This window comes from Sapajus apella, unplaced genomic scaffold (genome assembly GCF_009761245.1).
Source record: "Sapajus apella isolate SASKATOON/1434 unplaced genomic scaffold, GSC_monkey_1.0 scaffold50, whole genome shotgun sequence".
Taxonomy (NCBI): domain Eukaryota; kingdom Metazoa; phylum Chordata; class Mammalia; order Primates; family Cebidae; genus Sapajus; species Sapajus apella.
Window position 1 is genome coordinate 11,506,059 of NW_022436990.1, and position 18,397 is coordinate 11,524,455.

Genomic DNA, 18,397 nt, shown 5'->3' on the forward strand with positions numbered 1-18,397 from the left:
TTCAGCACTCCAGTTGAGAACCACTGCCTTATCTGTTTTCAATTTCCCCCATTGTGGCTTACTGACATAATTCTATTTTCTTTATTCCTAATGCTTTAATTCACATTTTTACTATTTTATTGCATGCATGTCCTTCTTAAATTATGTGTAGAATGAAACTGAGTGTTCAAAACATAAAATACAGAAAGGAAATGCTATCTTTGGTGGCTACTCTCTATCACCTTCTGCAAATAGAAGTAAAGAATAACTGAGCCACAGCCTATTACAGTACCTACAGCAATGTCCACGAGATCCTCACTCAACAGGAAGGTTTAAAGTAATTGGTGATTTTTGAGAAGCTAACCATTACCATCCAACTCCATCTATTCTACTCACAGGAAGGGTTTCCCAATTTGTTAAAGACACCATCACTGTAGAAAGATCTCTGTGAACCATATACCCTATTTTCAATAGCCCTCCCTATTTCCTGCATCCACATATGAATGGACACCAAACTCTTCTCTTATTCTGGGACATAGCTAAGGGTCTGTATGTCAAAGTTTCTTCCAGGCCTGTAAAATCAGAATCTGAGACACAGAGAGAAAAGAGACTCAATTGTTATAATGACATAAAGGTGCAGACATGAAGCAATTCAACTTGTCTGTGCTTTGCAGACAAATGTCAACAAATGTTGGAAACCCTGCAATGCAACAATCAGAGATCATGTGAGATTTTGCTGTCTGTTTTTAGTAAAAGTGTAAGCCTGTCTGCAAGATAATCAGCAAACAAGCAGCTTCAATTTTGTGTACAAAGGACTGTTGATTATGCATGGATTATTTTCTTCAGTCACACTACTTTGTATGGATAGCAACACTGTCAGTGATGTCATCTTTTTAAACAACAGACCAGAATGTATAGGCACATTGTGCCAACTGAGCCCAAATCAATGACCTGAGTAATGCAATTAGGGTAACGCTATTATTCCTCGTCTAAACCATCCAACCCCATAGAAAAATAAATGCTAATCTGATGCATGTTCACGGAATACGCTACATGGGAAAGAAAATCGAGCCCTTGTTTAGTTTTACTTACATTCTAATATGTACTTCCAGAAAATGAATCACAGAATTTACATGATATACATCAGAATAAGCTGTTTTATTTTTGTATTAGTAGCGGGCTAACCTATTAACAATTACACTTTCTTGGACAAGACTATTTTTAACAAGGATATCTTCTAAAAAATGATCTAAAGACTGTGTATTCGTATAGCACAGAAATACCTGGGTATATCAACACCATGATTTGAATTCACATAGCATACCAATACCTTTTCACAACTGTGGAATCAGAATGATTTATGGCATTCTCGATACAGGAGGCAGCATTTTTATTGATTGGGATAAGGAAAATTTTGAAAGATGTGTACATAGAACTTTTAGTTCCATCTCTGCTTGCTTTCTGATTCGACTGTTTACTTACCTTCATAATGGGCATATGAATTTAAATCAAGCAGATTTAAAATTTTTCAACAGTTGGAACCTAAGCTTTCTGAGGTGAAAACTGTTTCTTAAAAGGTGTGTAGGAAAGAGATCTAACGAGTCTTTTCAATCATTTAAAAGTATACACGGAGCGCCTGCTACAGACTCCAGCAGGTTCTGCGGAGATTAGCTCTACGCCGGCCACAAGACCGCACATCCGGGACAACAGAGACTTAGGCAGAGGCCCCGCCTTGGGAGATTGGCGCAGTCCCTTCATCGCGCCCCGCCCCGTCTACCCCGCCTGCGCGTCGTGGGAGGAGCCTGTAGCACGAGGCCTCGTAACTGTCCGGAAGCTGCGGGGGCTTAAGCTATGGCTGAGGGCAGCCGTATACTACAGGCCCGGGCGCTCCTGCAGCAGTGCCTGCACGCCCGGTTGCAAATTCGCCCAGCCGATGGGGACGCCGCGGCCCAATGGGTGGAGGTAACGTTAGCCCGGCCGCTCTTGTTATCCCCCGGCGTGCGAGGCGGTTTTTCTCCGCGTTGTCTCGGTAATTCGTCCCCTCCGCGTCTCTCTCTCAGACCCGCGGTCCGGCCGCAGAGTTGCCAGGTCAGCCCGACGCTGCCCGCAGTGGCCTGCCTGGCTGCGCTTGCCTTTTCTGTCCTGCACCACCGTTCCCCAGCGCCAGTCGTAGCCCCCGAGAAGAGCGCGTTTCCCTGCTTGGGGGGACCACGAGGATATGAAACTGAGCTCGGTGGACTTCAGGTTTCATGTCCCAGAACGCTTGAAGCTCGTGGCCTCTGCTGGTCAGGGGCAGGCTAGTAGGTCAGGGTTGCTGCAAGAGTTCATGATCTGCATTTACTTATTCTTCTCAGATCGTGTCGAATTCCTCCTTAGGTTGACTTGGTCTTAGCATAGAAATGAGATTTCCTAAAAAAAAAATTCTATTTCAAGAAACCTTTTTAAAATTTTGACCGATTTCCAACTGAGAAACAAAGACCATTGTTGTAACAATGTTACATGTCATCAAACACATCTCTCCAAAGAATTTAAAACATTTATGTGACTGTGAGTTCCTTCGACTTTCATACATACTTTACTTTTTAAGACAGCCTGCCCCCACTGCATACAAAAACAAATAAAATTTTCTTTAAGGCCTCTGACATATTTTTGGAGTACACTGAAATGTAAGAAAAAAAATTAGTTCATAATTAAGACTTTTGTAGGTACTCAGAAACTTCAGTGTAGCAAAATTTCTTCGCTCATCTTTTCTGTTGATTTCAGTCCTAGATCTAGCATTTCTTAAAACAATTTCAGTTATTATTTTATATTCATTTTATTTATTTATTTATTTTGAGACGGAGTCTTGCTCCGTCACCCAGGCTGCAGTGCAGTGGCAGGATCTCAGTTCACTGCTACCTCTGCCCCTACCCCCTCCCCCGCCCCCGAGTTCAAACAATTTTCAAACTACAGGCGTGAGCTACCACGCCCAGCTAATTTTTGTATTTTTAGTAGAGATGGGTTTTGCCATTTTGGGAAGGCTGATCTCCAACTCCTGACCTCAGGTGAGCCACTTGCTTCAGCCTCCCAAAGTGCTGGGATTACAGGCCTGAGCTACTGCCCTTGGCCTACTTATTATTTTAAATAGCACCCATGAACTGTATGATGTGTGAGCAATCATTCTAAAATCAGAATCGGCTCCCCTGTGCTAATTTGGAAATATAATGGTAGAAATTCCTGTACAGTATTCTTATCTCTTTCTTTCCCAGAAATTCACTTTTCTTATTTCTTATTTTTGTCATGATTTTTTGTGAGGTCTTGATTTCTCTTCTTTATTTGAAATTTTATTCTTTTATTTTGCGATCCTATCTAAAGAATTAACTGGCCAGGCGCAATAATCCCAGCACTTTGGGAGGCCAGTGGATCACTTTAGGTCAGGAGTTCAAGACCAGCCTGGCCAACATGGTGAAATCCCATCTCTACTAAAAATACAAAAATTAGCTGGGCGTCATGGCATGCACCTGTAATCCCAACTACTCAGGAGGCTAAGGCAGGAGAATTGCTTGAACCCAGGAGGCAGAGGTTGCAGTGAGCGGAGATCATATCATTGCACTCCAGCCTGAACCACAGAGTGAGACCTCCTCTCAAAAATAAATAAAGTGATTATCCATTTTTATAGCTGCTTCCAGACACCATAAATTCCAAACTATCAGTCATTTAGTTTCCTTCCATGCTTATTTATCTTTTTTATGTTCTTCAGGCTACATCTCCTTATGCAAAATCACGGACATTTTATTGCAGGCATCCAAACTATCAGTTTGTGTTTATAAACTTAAAAACTATTTTAAAGGCTTTCCCTTTCACTCCTACACATGACTAAATTAGTTTAAAGAGATGACAAGTAATTTAGATGTTGAGAAAATATAAGTTCTTTCCTCTTACGTCTTCTCTACCCTGCTGTATTATTAAAAGTTCTTGTGTTTTTAGAAACAGCGTTTTGTCAACATTTGAAGGTTGTTTTCTTTGCTTGTTCTTAGTTTCACTCATTTAGAACTTTGCTGTCACAGACTAATGCTTTTCTTCCTGGTAAGTGAACTTTTTAAAGATACAGTGAGAATTCTGTGTTTTTCTATATATTTGAAATGTTTTATAATATATATATAAGTTGTAAGGAGAGTGATTTTTGACTTGAAGAGAAGTCACAACTTAAGATCTATTATGGAATAAATGAAAGGCAAATACCTTAATGAGGAGATAATGTGGTAAGCGGAAAGAACAGGTATCTTTCTGCAAATGATTAGGTATTTAATTCTGACATTGCACGTGTCCATATGTAAATATGCTTAAGATTTTGATTCATGATGAAAACAATACTAGTGAAGAGGCCTATGACAGTAGTGCAAATATCTGTAATAACTTGCCAGCTTCTTAAGGGTATACAATGAAGGCCCTTGCCTATTGTTTCAGTAGCACAATTGCATTTTTTTTTTTTTTTTTTGAGACGGAGTTTCGCTCTTGTTACCCAGGCTGGAGTGCAATGGCGCTATCTCGGCTCACCGCAACCTCCGCCTCCTGGGTTCAGGCAATTCTCCTGCCCCAGCCTCCTGAGTAGCTGGGATTACAGGCACGCACCACCATGCCCAGCTGATTTTTTTGTATTTTTAGTAGAGACGGGGTTTCACCATGTTGACCAGGATGGTCTCGATCTCTTGACCTCGTGATCCACCCGCCTCGGCCTCCCAAAGTGCTGGGATTACAGGCTTGAGCCACCGCGCCCGGCCTACAATTGCATTTTTTAAAACTCAGTTATGTTCCAGGTAAATCAAGTGTGAGTGCAGAGCTGTATTTACATTTATCTAGAAAATTCTTGAGATAACTCATAGAGCCTAGAACATATAGTTGAATGTTAATGTAATCAACAGATAAATTGAAACCCTATCATGTACAAAACAGCCTGTAAAGTGCTTTGGAAGTTAAAATGTGAAATAAATTGTGCCTCTGCCCTTAAATTTATTTTTACATACTCATTTAATAAACACTAATACAGCACTTACTATGAACCAGGCACTGTTTTTGAAGTACTTTATAAATATTAACTCATTTAATTGTCCTAATAGCTCCTGGAGTCAAGGTTAATTTACAGAATCAAAAAATCTAATGATTCACTCAGAAGCAGAATCAAAGTCACTATTCAAGTGTCTCTTTTCTGTGTAGTCTCTGTCCTACATGATCTAAGAAATATCCAGGTCATTATGTAAAACAAATAAGCCTATTTTCCTGATAACAACCAACGTTTTAATGTAGACCTTATTATCACAAATGCAATTTTCAAGTCCTAATCATGTTTATTTAAAGCATTAACAACAACAACAAATAATTGGACAGATTCCTGGAGTTTATAGAAATAGAATCAGACCCTTATTTTCATTATCAGTAAGTAAGTGGATTAGGGGAAAGAGAGATGATGTCAAAAGACATCAGTCACATGTTGTTTATCAGCTGTATCTGGTATGTGAATTCACTAGGCATTGAGTAAATGGGGTGTATCAAACAAAATGTTTCTTAGTCTTTGTCAGCCTTACTTACTGAGGAAATGGCTGGTTGATAGTCTTAATGATGTTGATTAGAAATAAATGTCTGAAGGTATAACTTGTCTTCACTCCTCTTGGCTATATTTTAAACTTAATTTTTGAAAGAAATAACTGCGATTATTGGAACTTGAAAAATATTTTGTTTTTTTCACATGAGAAATCTTTTGTAAAGTTCATTTTCTGTGCTTTTAACCTCTATGTCTATAGTATTAATAGCTGTGAAATTTTACTCATTTAGCACTGTATCTTTGTAGATATCTTTGTAATCTGAGTTTACTGTGGTGATTTCTCATAGGTTCAGAGAGGATTGGTGATCTATGTGTGCTTTTTCAAGGGAGCTGATAAAGAACTTCTTCCCAAAATGGGTATGTGTTTAATTTTGTTTCCCTTTTTTTTTTTTTTTTTTTTTTGAGACACAGTCTCGCTCTGTCACCCAGACTGAAATGCAGTGGCGCAATCTCGGCTCACTGCAACATCCGCCTCCCAGGTTCAAGTGATTCTCCTGCCTCAACCTCCCAAGTAGCTGGGACTACAGGTGTGCACCACCACGCCGGCTAATTTTTTGTATTTTTAGTAGAGACAGGGTTTCACCATGTTGGCCAGGATGGTCTTGATCTCCTAACCTCGTGATCCACCTGCCTTGGCCTCCCAAAGTGCTGGGATTATAGGCGTGAGCCACTGTACCCGGCCAATTTTGTTTCCTTTTTCAGATTGAAAGGCTGAGTGCAGTGGCTCACACCTATAATCCCAGCCCATTAGGAGGCCTAGTCGGGTGAATTGCCTGAACCCAGGAATTGGAGGCCAGCCTGGGCAACATAGTAAGACCTCTTCCCTACAAAAAATACACATAAGTAGCCAGGTATGGTGACCTGTGCCTATGGTCCTAGCTACTTGGGAGGCCGAGACTGGAAGATTGCTTGAGACCAGGAGGTCGAGGCAGCAGTGAGCCTCGATGGCACTACTGCACTTCAACCTGGGCAACAGAGCAACACCCTATCTCAAAAAAAAAAAAGTGAGAAAGAATAGTAATAGACAAATGAACCAGAAGGGACAAGAAGCACAATCTTTTTTCCTCCCCTTTTATTTTTAAAATAATAATAATTTTACATATTTGTGGGATACAGAGTGATAGTTTTATACTGTATACAATGTATAACAATCAAACCAGATAAGCATTATCCCAAACATTTGTTATTTGTGTTGTGAACATTTAAAATCCTTTCTTCTAGATTTTTGAAAGTATACAATAAATTATAGTTAGCCATATTCATCCTACAGTGCTGCAGAACACCAGAAGTCATTCGTCCTATCTAGCTATAATTTTGTATCCATTAACCAATCTCTGCCCATCCTAAAAAGCACAATCTTAAATTGTGCTGATAAGTTATTAAGTACTTAGCTCTGTCAAGTGTTTTTGGCTTTAGCTATTTGCTTGTTTCAAAATTTAAAGTAAGCAAGTATGGTGGAATTCTTTTGAAACATCTGCAGCATTTCAGATGACTTACAAATTGATGTAGAAGAGTGTACATACATACACATACACGCAGTACTCTTCAGCCAAGGATACAGAAACTTCTTGGAAACAGGGTGGTCACATAGGGAGAAACAGATGCTGCATTTCTTAATATAGTTTCCTTTTTCCCCCAGGGTCCCTAACAGAGGCAGTAGATGATGTAGTATATACAAGATGTGGGTCTCATCAAATCTGGACAACTTAAGCTTATATCACTATTATGGAAGAATTTGCATTAGCAATGTATGCACTTCTTTGTGGAAATAAGTATAGATATAAGGTTCTCCTGGACCTTGAGCCAAATTCAGTGTCATCATAGCCACACCTCCTCCAAGGACGTAGAAAACAGAGTCAATGTTCAGCGGTCTCTGAACAGTAATTTATCTACTTGCAGCTTTCTAGTTACCTGGACAGGCGATAGCACTGGACAGTGATATATATACACACTATCTCATATGGCTATAGCATTTCATGTGATAATTACATAGGTTCAGATATACCAAATCAAATCATATACCCTCTCAAGACAGTATTTGGATATAACGATTATGTCCCAAAACAAACAAATGTACAAAACTGAAAGAAAAGAAGGTATCCTTAAAGTTGGGAACAGGTTGTATTCTCCTCCTTAGTAAAGGACAGCATCCATTAGTTGGATTAATAAGAAATACTAATTATGCAAATGGGCAGTTGAAGCTTACGGAAGTTAACCTAGAAGAGCGTCAAGGGCAAATAGGGCAATGAGGAAGAGCTTGGACATAAAGCTAAAACTCCTAGAGGGAATTTTATACTGATATATCAAACATGTCTGACAAGTTTGTCAAAAGATGAAAACCAGATTTAAGAGACTTTGATAAGTGAGAATAGGAAGCCAGTAACTGCAATAGTTTGAAATTTGAATCCAGAAGATAATAAGGAACCTTTGAAGGGTTAAGAACATAATGTTCTGGTCCGAAGAAGAAAGTTAAAAATGAAAAACAAAGAACATAATGTAATGAGGACTCCTATTATAAAGAATAATTTGTCCGATCCTAATGCTAGAGTGTTAGACATTCTGTCCACTTTCCTAAATTAATATTTTGCCTTGGATTAAATCTTTTTGGGCCATAAAAAAATGTAGAAATCTTCAAAAACAGGAAGAAAGTTTTTGTCATTCTGACTTAAGATTGACTTCCTAAAGTTGTCTTACAGAGTCTCAAATGGCTCTTCAGCATAATAGGATGAAAATGCCTACCACATCCAAACTGCATGTTGTTTTTAAGTGATTAAATCCTGTGTGCTTCCATATCTGTCTTGTGAGTTAACTTTAAATATATGAATAAGATTGTGGTGAATTTAAAACACCAAGGAATTCCACCCTAACTCTTGTAGTGGATAGCCTAACAATATCTAACATGATTTTTTATATCATGATTCTCAGTAAAGAAATATATGACTCTAAGAATCACGTTCTGCTCATTTGAGTTGTAAGCAAAATAAGTGCATCTATTATTGAAAGCATTAGCTTGTACTTCCCTCTATTCCAGTAGGCTAAGTAGGTCAATGTGATGGGATTCTCTTAAATTTCACCTCATATTTATTACATAGATTCAGATATTTCCAATCAAAGCATATATCCCTTGAGAATATAATAATCAGTTATATCTGTAAAATCCAAAATAGCACAGCTAACATAGAGATGTGTAGAATCTTCCTCAGTTCATCTTCAATATAATTGGACTGAGGGCCAGAGACCTGTTAAAGCTTAACATTCCATATACATCATTAGAGATACTTGATTGATAACCTGTTTTAGGATATTTGAGTTTCCAACATGCCATTGATTCATTGTCTCGTTTTACTCGTTTTAATTCTACTTACTGGTTCTACATTGTATTTATGTACATACTGATATTTGTATACCAACAGCATTAACTGAATTCTCATTTATAGCCAGTAGAGGGAGGTACGTGGAAATATAATATATTGTAGCATTACCTCTCAAGCCTGTTATTCCAAAATTGCCTACAGTACTTACTCTGTCACTAGCCTGAAGCCTAGAGAGCTAGGTAGTGATTTCCAGTGGAATGTAGTGCTCTGGAGAGTTAAGTTTCCTTACAGGCAATCAATAAAGACTACTGGCTAAACAGCAAAGTCCTATTTGTAATAGAGAAAAACTAGAAGTATTTAAAAATAAATGTTAGTTAAGTGAAAATTGATGATGCTTAATGCCTAGCTTAGGAATTCATTTGAGAGTTCACGTTGGCAGATATTTACCAGTTAATTCCATGATTTGTAGAGAGGGGCAACCACATGAATATTTACTACAGACTCTCTATTAATTAAAACCATTAACTACCCCAACAGAAAGCATGCCTTTTAATTTAATTTGAGGGCAGTTGTCTTGAGGTTTGTATAGTTCCTTCAACCATTTGTCCTCTCAGGACTATTCTTTGCAAACAGGAGTCATTTATACCTTTATAGAGGTAGGAAGACCCTAAGTCTTTTTATATTAGACACTTCTTTTGCTTACTGTTTTGAAAATGGTTAATGTTAAGGTATAAAGGTTTTCTAAGTTTAGGCTTTTAGCTATACATGGATACTTAACGGTGGTTTCAACACTTTTTATTAACTATAAGAAATATCATAAATGCTATAAAAATAATATCACATTTTTATATGTATATGAAGATAGTATAGGTAGCTTTATATCTTATTTACTTTTTCAGTTGTACCAATGAATTTCTGATGATTCCTGCTTTCACATTTACCCTTCTCTCATGGGTTATATTTATAAAATGATTAGTCCATACATTTATAAAATGATTAGCCATGTTAATATTGCCTTTAAGGTTATTAAACAACAAAATTAAGTGGTTTATAATGGGATTGAACCAGGAACCTTTGTCTCTGCTTAAAAGTCTTGGCAGCTAAGTTTAAAATAATAACTGCACTAAAATTTTTATTTGATATCCCACTATAAAGCACAATTTGGTGTGAGGAGGATTTATCCTCCTCTTTTTCTGTGGAATTTACTTACGAAGTAAAAGGAACAGGAAGGTAAAATATTCTCATGTATTCCCCCAGGAGAACAATATTTGAGGTTCCAGTGTAAAGTTAATTTTTAGACCTTTCTGGATGAATTTATTGTTAGGTGATCTTAACTGCCAAATCAGATTTAAAATATCATACCATTTTCTGCATGAAAGTTGCCTTATTTTTCATGCTTAGATTATTTAGCTTAGTGAAGCAGTATTTCAAATCTAGAGACTTTGAGTTAGAAGCATGAGCTGACAAACTGAATTTTAAACATGAAGTTTGCTGACTAATTAAAAACTTGATGGTTTTCTTCATCTTTTTCACTTTAAAATGTTTTGCCTTTCTTCCTCACCCAGTTAATACACTGTTAAATGTGAAATTAAGTGAAACAGAAAATGGCAAACAAGTCTCTATATTGGATCTACCTGGCAACATTCTTATTATCCCTCAAGCTACCCTTGGAGGAAGACTAAAAGGAAGAAACATGCAATATCACTCTAACTCTGGAAAAGAAGAAGGGTTTGAACTTTACTCTCAATTTGTTACTCTGTGTGAAAAAGAAGTAGCTGCTAATAGCAAGTGTGCTGAAGCTGGGGTTATAGTGGAACATGGCACTTATGGGAATAGGCAGGTGTTAAAGCTAGACACCAACGGACCATACACACACTTAATTGAGTTTTGAAAGTGAAAACCTAGTTTCTATAGCTGTTTTCTGGTATGAAGTGATCTAGAGTATAATTAGGTTTTATTCCCCTTCATCTTGAATATACCAATCTTCAGCATTTTGGGATAAGAAAATCTTGCGTTTCATATATAATTCTATAACCTGCTAATCGGATGACTTTGCCAAGTCACCTAAACTCTGGATCTCAGTCGCCTTTTGTCCTACATTCCTCTACCCTTCTACTTGAAAATTTGAAATATGCTGTGTATTCACTTCATAGTCATTAAGGAAATGTTCTTAATTGTGTTTTGTTTTGTTTGAGACGGAGTTTTGCTCTTGTTGCCCAGGCTGGAATGCAATGGCGTGATCTCGGCTCACCACAACCTCCACCTCCCAGATTCAAGCAATTCTCCTGCCTCAGCCTCCTGAATAGCTGAGAATACAGGCATGCGCCACCACGCCTGGCTAATTTTGTATTTTTAGTAGAGACGAGGTTTCTCCATGTTGTTCAGGCTAGTCTTGAACTGCCAGCCTCAGGTGACCCGCCCACCTTGGCCTCCCAAAGTGCTGAGATTACAGGCATGAGCTGCAGCACCCAGCCATCTTAATTGTTTTTAAAAGATTATGTATAGTTTTAGCATTTTGCAATGAAGAAATTCAGACAAATAAGAAAAACATTGCTTATACCATCAAATTTGTGTAGCATGTAATAAAAATAACTGTTTCTATTAAAATTAGGTAAACTTCAGTACAACCCAATTATAAGTTTGTTAATTTTATTTACTATTGCAGTTTTCTGTATTTCCATATGTGATTCACCATTTCTTTTAATAATACACATGCAAATGTAATATAGAGCTCCTCCAACCATCCTGTCCACAACACCCCCGAGTGAAGGTGGCTGTTTACAAGCCAGAAAGAAAGTAGTCACCAGAAACAGACCATGCTGACACCTTGATCTTGAACTTCTAACGACCAGAACTGTGAGGAAATAAACTTGTGTTGTTTAAACCACCCAGTCCTACATTATTTTGTTAGGGCAGTCTGAGCTATGACAGTAATATAAGATAGACAGCTAGTACGGTAAACTTTTCAAAGGCAAGAGAGGAAGATATACAAGAAATTGAAAGAATAATTAAGTCAGTAAGAGGTAATATTCAGTTTTGGCAAACTGACTTGCTTTGAAAAGGTGTTTGTTTTTTTTTTTTTAAGTAAAAACCAAATAATCTAATTGACAAAAAAAGGTAAATAAATAAACATCCTAAGTAGCTGCTGAAATTTTTGTTGTGTCTGATGGTTTCTTTAGGTCTGTCTTCCTAACATACTTAAAATTTTTATCATGAAAAAATTCTATTTTCTCTATACCCTTCCTGTACTATTCTATTTTGGAACTAGAGAATCAATAACTGGCTTGGTAATGAGCTCATTGTCCTTTTTGCTTTATTGATTCATGATACACTTATTGAAATGTAATAAACTATTCATAAACTTGCAAACTCCAGTTGTCTCAAAGCGTCTCCAAAGAGGTATGTATGTCTTTCAAAAAGATTATGTTACCTATTTTAAACCATTTTGATTTTATTTGTAGGTGAAATGCTGACTCATAGCCCTTGATTCCTGTTTTAGAGTTCAGGCAATCCTCTCTAAAAAATGTTCTTGAGGTACCTGGGGAGAATAACAATTTCAGGTACATGAAGGGTTGTTAAGCAGAAGGCGATTGCCATCTTTGCTTAATTTCCAGGGAGGCTGCAACAAGGGAAATGGCAAATGAAGTCGTGGATATGAAAATAACTATACCTTGGTTTTCTGTAGCTCTTCCAGCCCAATGTGTTCAAAGAATCTTCAATAGATATTTTACTTTCACGGTATATGTATGATGACGATAGCACTGTGAAAAGTAAGACAATGCTTAAGGAATTTTCCCAAGGTCACACAAGGGGGAGGTCTAATTTCTATTTTCTTGACTTTCTTGTAGTGAGAGTTGTTAAAAATTGAAATTGATCTTTATAAAGACTTAGCATCTCTCTATTTGGAACACTTGACAAAGAATAGCCAATAAACTGGTTTATCTACTAAATTAGGAGCAGACAGGGTTGAACCTAATTTAGGCGCTTTCTGCCTCTGTTTTTCTAAGATTCTAGAATCTTTCAAATAGAATATCTAAATACAGGCACTATTTTTTCTGCCAATTTAGAAACGTCTGGATTCAATTATAGAAAATATTGTGTATAAGACACAATGGATATGGTTTAATAGCTTGAGTACCTTCGTGTAAAGTAAAATCAAATATACTTTTACCATTCTTTCACGAGTTCAAGTCATAAAATAAAGTTTACCATTTATGAATAATATCTGTACTAACGATGATTTCTTGACTCCATAATGAAAACTTATCAATATTATAAAATCCTTTGTGCCACTTGTTTTAGAAATCACATTGATGTTATAATAGAACAGTGTCATGTCAGATTTTTACTATCTGTGATTAACATTGCAGAGGACCTGATTCCTTATATTATAGTTAAATATATAGCAAAAAAAGATAATGAGATTCCAATGTACTTAGAAGTGTCTTGCCTATTAATTTATTGAAATAAGGCTAGTTTCTTAAAGGGAAGAACTACTAGAAAAGTAACATTTTCATTCTGAAGTCATCCCTTGATGATGACTTTAAACAGTTATTTTGGTGGTCTCATAATTATTCTCCCTACCTCCTGTTTCTCCTATGCCTATTCCTTTTCTGCAGACCATCTCCAAGGTTACATTCCCAGAACGTCTTTCTCTATGATATTCTACTTCTGAGAAACTTTTATAACTCCTGTTTATCTACAGGACAAAGTCTAATCTTCTGAGGTTGGTATCAACGTTCTCTACGCTCCTTAGGAGTGGATGAAATAACTCAGGGACATCTGTAGAGGACTAAAATCAAAATCTTACGAAATAACATGTAAAGAAAGGGCAAAGTATGAGAGGCCAGAGGAGAAGATAGAGAGTCAGAACCAGAAAAGCGCATTGTCAAGCACATTCACTCAAGATGTAAACAGTGACAAAGTCAATGCTAAATTAACAAAGAAAAATTGGATGCAATTAAATGTTTTCACAGCATACAGGGAATTGGGGTATTTGCAACAGTTAATAGTAGAGTTTCTTAATCATTTGTCCTGAGGCGGAGTGTCTCAAAGTGTGTCCATGTACTGGAATCACCTGGGGAGCCTGTTAAGATGCAGTTTTCTGGGACCATCCCAAACATGCTAATTAGAATCACAAGAGTTAATCTGTCTAGTCACCAGTTTTCCCCCAGGATGATTTTTGTATACATTGGACTCCCAGAACCACTGTTACCCACAATGAAGCCCAGACTTCTAAGGCTGGTATCATGGTTTATAATATGGCTCCAGCTCACCTTTTTAACCTTTTCTACTATAAAGGTACTCCCCTATAAAAATTCTCCAGTATAGCTCTATTTGTATTTTTCTTTTTTTTCTTTTCCTTTTTTTTTTGAAACAGAGTTTCATTCTTGTTGCCCAGGCTGGAGTGCAATGGCACAATCTTGGCTTAGCGCAACCTCCACCTCCAGGGTTGAAGTAATTCTCTTAGCCTCCCTAGTACCTGGGATTATAGATGTACGCCACCACGCCTGCCTAATTTTGTATTTTTAGTAGAGACAGGGTTTCTCCATGTTGGTCAGGCTGGTCTTGAACTCCTGACCTCAGGAGATCCACCCCTCTGTCTCTCAAAGTGCTGGGATTACAGGCGTGAACCACTGTGCCCAGCCTACTTTGTATTTTTCTTAGATTATGCCCTTCTCTAACTTGCTCTTTACTCTAAATCCATCATTACTTAGTGTCTTCTGACCCCATTATTTCTTCTGCCTCTGTCACCTTTGGCATTATGATTGTGCCACTCTCAATACTTGTGATGTATTTTATATGATTAATGATATGACTTTAATTTTTTATATTAATATGTCGACTGCAAGAGTATAATATTGGGCATAGAGAGTATAATGGTAGGCAGAGATAGTACAGTGTGTTACTGTACATAATACAGTGTGTTTACACTATATCTGCCTACCATTATATTGTCTAAGTCCTATCTGTACTAAAAATACAAAACTTAGCTGGGCATGGTGGCAGGCATCTATAATCCCAGCTACTCAGAAGGCTGAGGTAGGACAATGGCTTGAACCTGGGAGGTAGAGGTTGCACTGAGCCAAGATCACGCCACTGCACTCCAACCTGGGCGACAGAGCAATATTCTGACTAAAAATAAGGAAAAAAAAAAACTATTTGAGTCTTTTCATAAAGCAAACTTTTTCCTTGCAAAACACCTCAAATTTTACTTATGGTACAAAAGTATTTAATAAGTGACAGATCAGTACAGAAAAACAGAGCTTATAGCTTTTCCTTTAAAACCAGAATGGCCAAGTGAAAAGTCAGTACAGATTCTTATTTTCACTATTAAAAAAAGTCAAAGGGACACACTGGGAATTGGACTACTATGTGTTTTTCTTTCTAGAGATGACGTTCATGTTTTCTGATAAGTAATCTAACACACATTGCACTACACCAAAGCAGACAAACAGCCAGTAAGGCTGTGTTCTACCTGCTACTCATGCTGGGCTGGACAGTGGAACACCATCTTGGTAGGAGAGATTTTGACAGGAAAAAACTGCACTCCCTACCTAACCCAGAGAACCTAACAAACTGGTTTATACAGAAAGGATTTTCAGCAAACATGCAAGCACACTAACATGCTATAAGAATATGTTTCAGTCTATTTCTAGCACACTGCATACATTCATAGGTGCCTAGTAACATAGGAACAAACGCCAATGTAGAAAGCATTTTTGCCTTCACAGCACTATCACCTAAAAAGCTCACAGCATATAATACTTTGATCTTTTACGTGGATAATCATGGAAGTTCCAAGATCACATCCACTAGGTTAGCCTGAGTTTTCATCTATAAATTTTTTTTTTCAAAAATAATGCTTAAAAGAGATTTCTAGAAACAGTGGGGACTAAATCAGAACCAGAAGACAGTGACACTAGGACTGGAAATGTTAGGACTAGGAGGTGGCTTTTCAAGTGGAGCTTTTATGCAGAGGACGTCTCTTTCTGTTGATTCCTACAGCAGAGACAAGCTGTAATCACAGGAGATTCCGAAATCTCAAGATAAGCTAGAGTAACACGCTAGATAAATGGGAACTCCACTGAGGCTGAAGTACTGAAACCATGACCCACGTGAAAAAGGGGTGCAAGTGCACAAAAAGATTCATGCCGAGCCTGCTGGGACAGGGGGTGGTGGCGGCGGGTTAGTCCACACGCACACACCAGCATGTATGCTAGGGGAAGGCCCCCCCGCCCAGGTGGAGTGCCTGACATGGGCTCACTTCAGAAGCGTGTGACTCAGAAGCTCCTGAGAGAGGTGTCCACTTGAGAAGGAGAGAAGTACTATGGTAAATGAATTCAAGAAGGTGTTTCGGGAGAAATAGGTCCAGGAGGGGTTAGGTCATTTTGGTTTTGACGTATCAATACTTAATATACACGAAGAGTTACATAAGTCAGTCTTTTTAAGATGTATTCTGTCATCATGAGCTGAGCCTATTGGGCCGGTGACATCCAGAATAATCCCATTCATTGGCTGGAGGCAGGACCTAGTGCCGCAGATTGCTCGGGGTAGCTGGCACAGATGATGATTTGCACAACGATGTCATCACTAAGCCACTGCCTAAATCCAGTCCTCGGCCTTCTTTTTCTGCTCTGTAGTCCAAAAACATTTCTTTAAAAGCCTGAAAATCTGTAAAGGTGAGCAGCATGTCGAATGTGTCACCAGCCACTTCATCTTTATAGTGCTGTAATGTTGTGTTGAAAGCTGCCATGTTGAATCCAGGAATTCGCTCCAGCAGCTTGAATATATTTTTCTAACAGAGAAATGCATTCATTAAAAACAGATGTGTAGGTGAATTTATTCTCTTCCGTGTCTTCAAACTCCAGGTAGTACTTGTCCATGAAATTTCTCTGTAATCACTGGAACTCGTCATCCATGACAATGTCCTCTAAATATCTAACCACAGCAACAAATTCTGCATCAGAAGCGGAGGAGAAAGACAGCGCAAAGCTCTCTTCTAAGGCGTCCATCGCCCCGGCCCCGCGTAGGCTCCTACCCCGACCGCGGCACAACCCACAAGCAGGGCGCGGCTGCCGGCCAGGTTAAGGCCTCGCAGCCAAGGCCACGGCCGCTCACTGCCTAGTCGGGTCAGCGCCTGCGCTAGGCCGCCGACGCCGCCGCAGGTCCAGGCCTCGGTGATCGCTCTAAAGTAAACTTTTTATGACACAAAAATGTCTTAATTTATTTGGTTTACAAATCTGAATTTTGATGAAACAAGCTTTATTAAAACCCTTCTATATTTAATCTCAAAATAAAGCAGTTATGTGGGATACATCACAAATAGCCAACTTTGAGATAAATATGACTCTACTTCTTTTTACTGGACTTTTCCATGTGAATGAATTCTTCACACTGGGTTAGTCAGTATTTTTCTCTAAAGAAGCTTAATAAAATTTGACCTATTACATCAGCCTTTTATCTGAATGTGAAAAGAAGAATTTATATGGAGAATGCACCACACCCTGTATAACAGTATCTGAGAACCATTAGATGTTATTGCTATAAATATTTGAGGTTGGGAAAGTAATTGTGGGCTTTTTTTTTTTTTTTTTTTTAAGAGAAGGTATGGAGTTTTTTTTAGAAAATGTCTGATCATACTAGCAAAAATGTGATCCTTGGCTCCAACTTTCAGATACTGTTTACTTCAGCCTTGTGCTAATGTAGACAGGCTAAGGCCACTTTCTATTCCTGGCATTCTTCTGATTTCCTTAGCAGCCCCAAGGTATGTCTATGAGCAAACATGACCTTTAAAGTTTAGTTTGCTCAATGCCTGCATTATCTTTTCTTCTGATTACATTCTGAAAGTTCTCAGGGCTTTTATTTCTTTTCTTTAATTATTTTTATTTTTTGAGACACCGTCTCACTGTTGCACAGGCTGGAGTGATCTCAGTGTGATCTCTGCTCACTGCAACCTCTACCTCCCAGGTCAAGCGATTCTCCTGCCTCAGCCTCCCAACCAGCTAAGATTACATGTGCGCACCACCACGCCTGGCTGATTTTGCATTTTTTGTAGACAAAGGGTTTCACCATGTTGGCCAGGCTGGTCTCTATCTCTTGACCTCAAGGGATCCACCCACTTCAGCCTCAAAAGTGTTGGGATTACAAGTGTGAGCCACCCCACCCATCACAGGGCTTTTATTTTTTTCATTATATACACATTTGCCTTTTAAAACCCATATGTTGAAAATGTTCTAACATTTGCTTAACACTGCATCGTGGATAGTTGCTTTCCACTTATATGATGTAATCTTTATAATCTGCAGGTCATCAGTGTAGCTAGGGGCTGTGTGAAATAGTTTAAAATATGACCTCTAGCCCCAAGGAATTTACCATCTAGTAAGGGATATATTAGCCACAAAAATACACTAGGTAGTATGTGGTCTCTGATGTCTAGACAATGCTGTCGATGAGTTTTATTAATAAAATAGTTGCGGAAGGAGAAGACACTTTTGGCTGGGGTAGTAAATCTCCATTAAAAAAG

The 18,397-nt window shown here is 38.2% G+C and overlaps 1 protein-coding gene and 1 pseudogene across 1 annotated transcript; one reads left to right on the top strand and one right to left on the bottom strand.

Annotated features, from left to right (window-relative positions):
* Positions 1-1,723: 1,723 nt before the first annotated feature.
* Positions 1,724-11,053, top strand: DTD2 (D-aminoacyl-tRNA deacylase 2). The gene is made up of 3 exons (XM_032242598.1): positions 1,724-1,941; positions 5,845-5,914; positions 10,437-11,053. The coding sequence occupies exons 1-3, from the start codon at positions 1,831-1,833 to the stop codon at positions 10,760-10,762; spliced, it is 507 nt and encodes a 168-aa protein (XP_032098489.1). The 5' UTR covers positions 1,724-1,830; the 3' UTR covers positions 10,763-11,053.
* Positions 11,054-16,309: 5,256 nt separating this feature from the next.
* Positions 16,310-16,949, bottom strand: LOC116526306 (annotated as a pseudogene).
* Positions 16,950-18,397: the final 1,448 nt, after the last annotated feature.

Bases quoted from the DNA above. Each gene is read 5' to 3' on its own strand.
- DTD2 (XM_032242598.1), top strand. From the start codon at position 1,831: ATGGCTGAGGGCAGCCGTATACTACAGGCCCGGGCGCTCCTGCAGCAG. The intron at 1,942-5,844 runs GTAACGTTAGCC...GATTTCTCATAG, and splicing joins CCGCGGCCCAATGGGTGGAG to GTTCAGAGAGGATTGGTGAT. The intron at 5,915-10,436 runs GTATGTGTTTAA...TTCCTCACCCAG, and splicing joins AGAACTTCTTCCCAAAATGG to TTAATACACTGTTAAATGTG.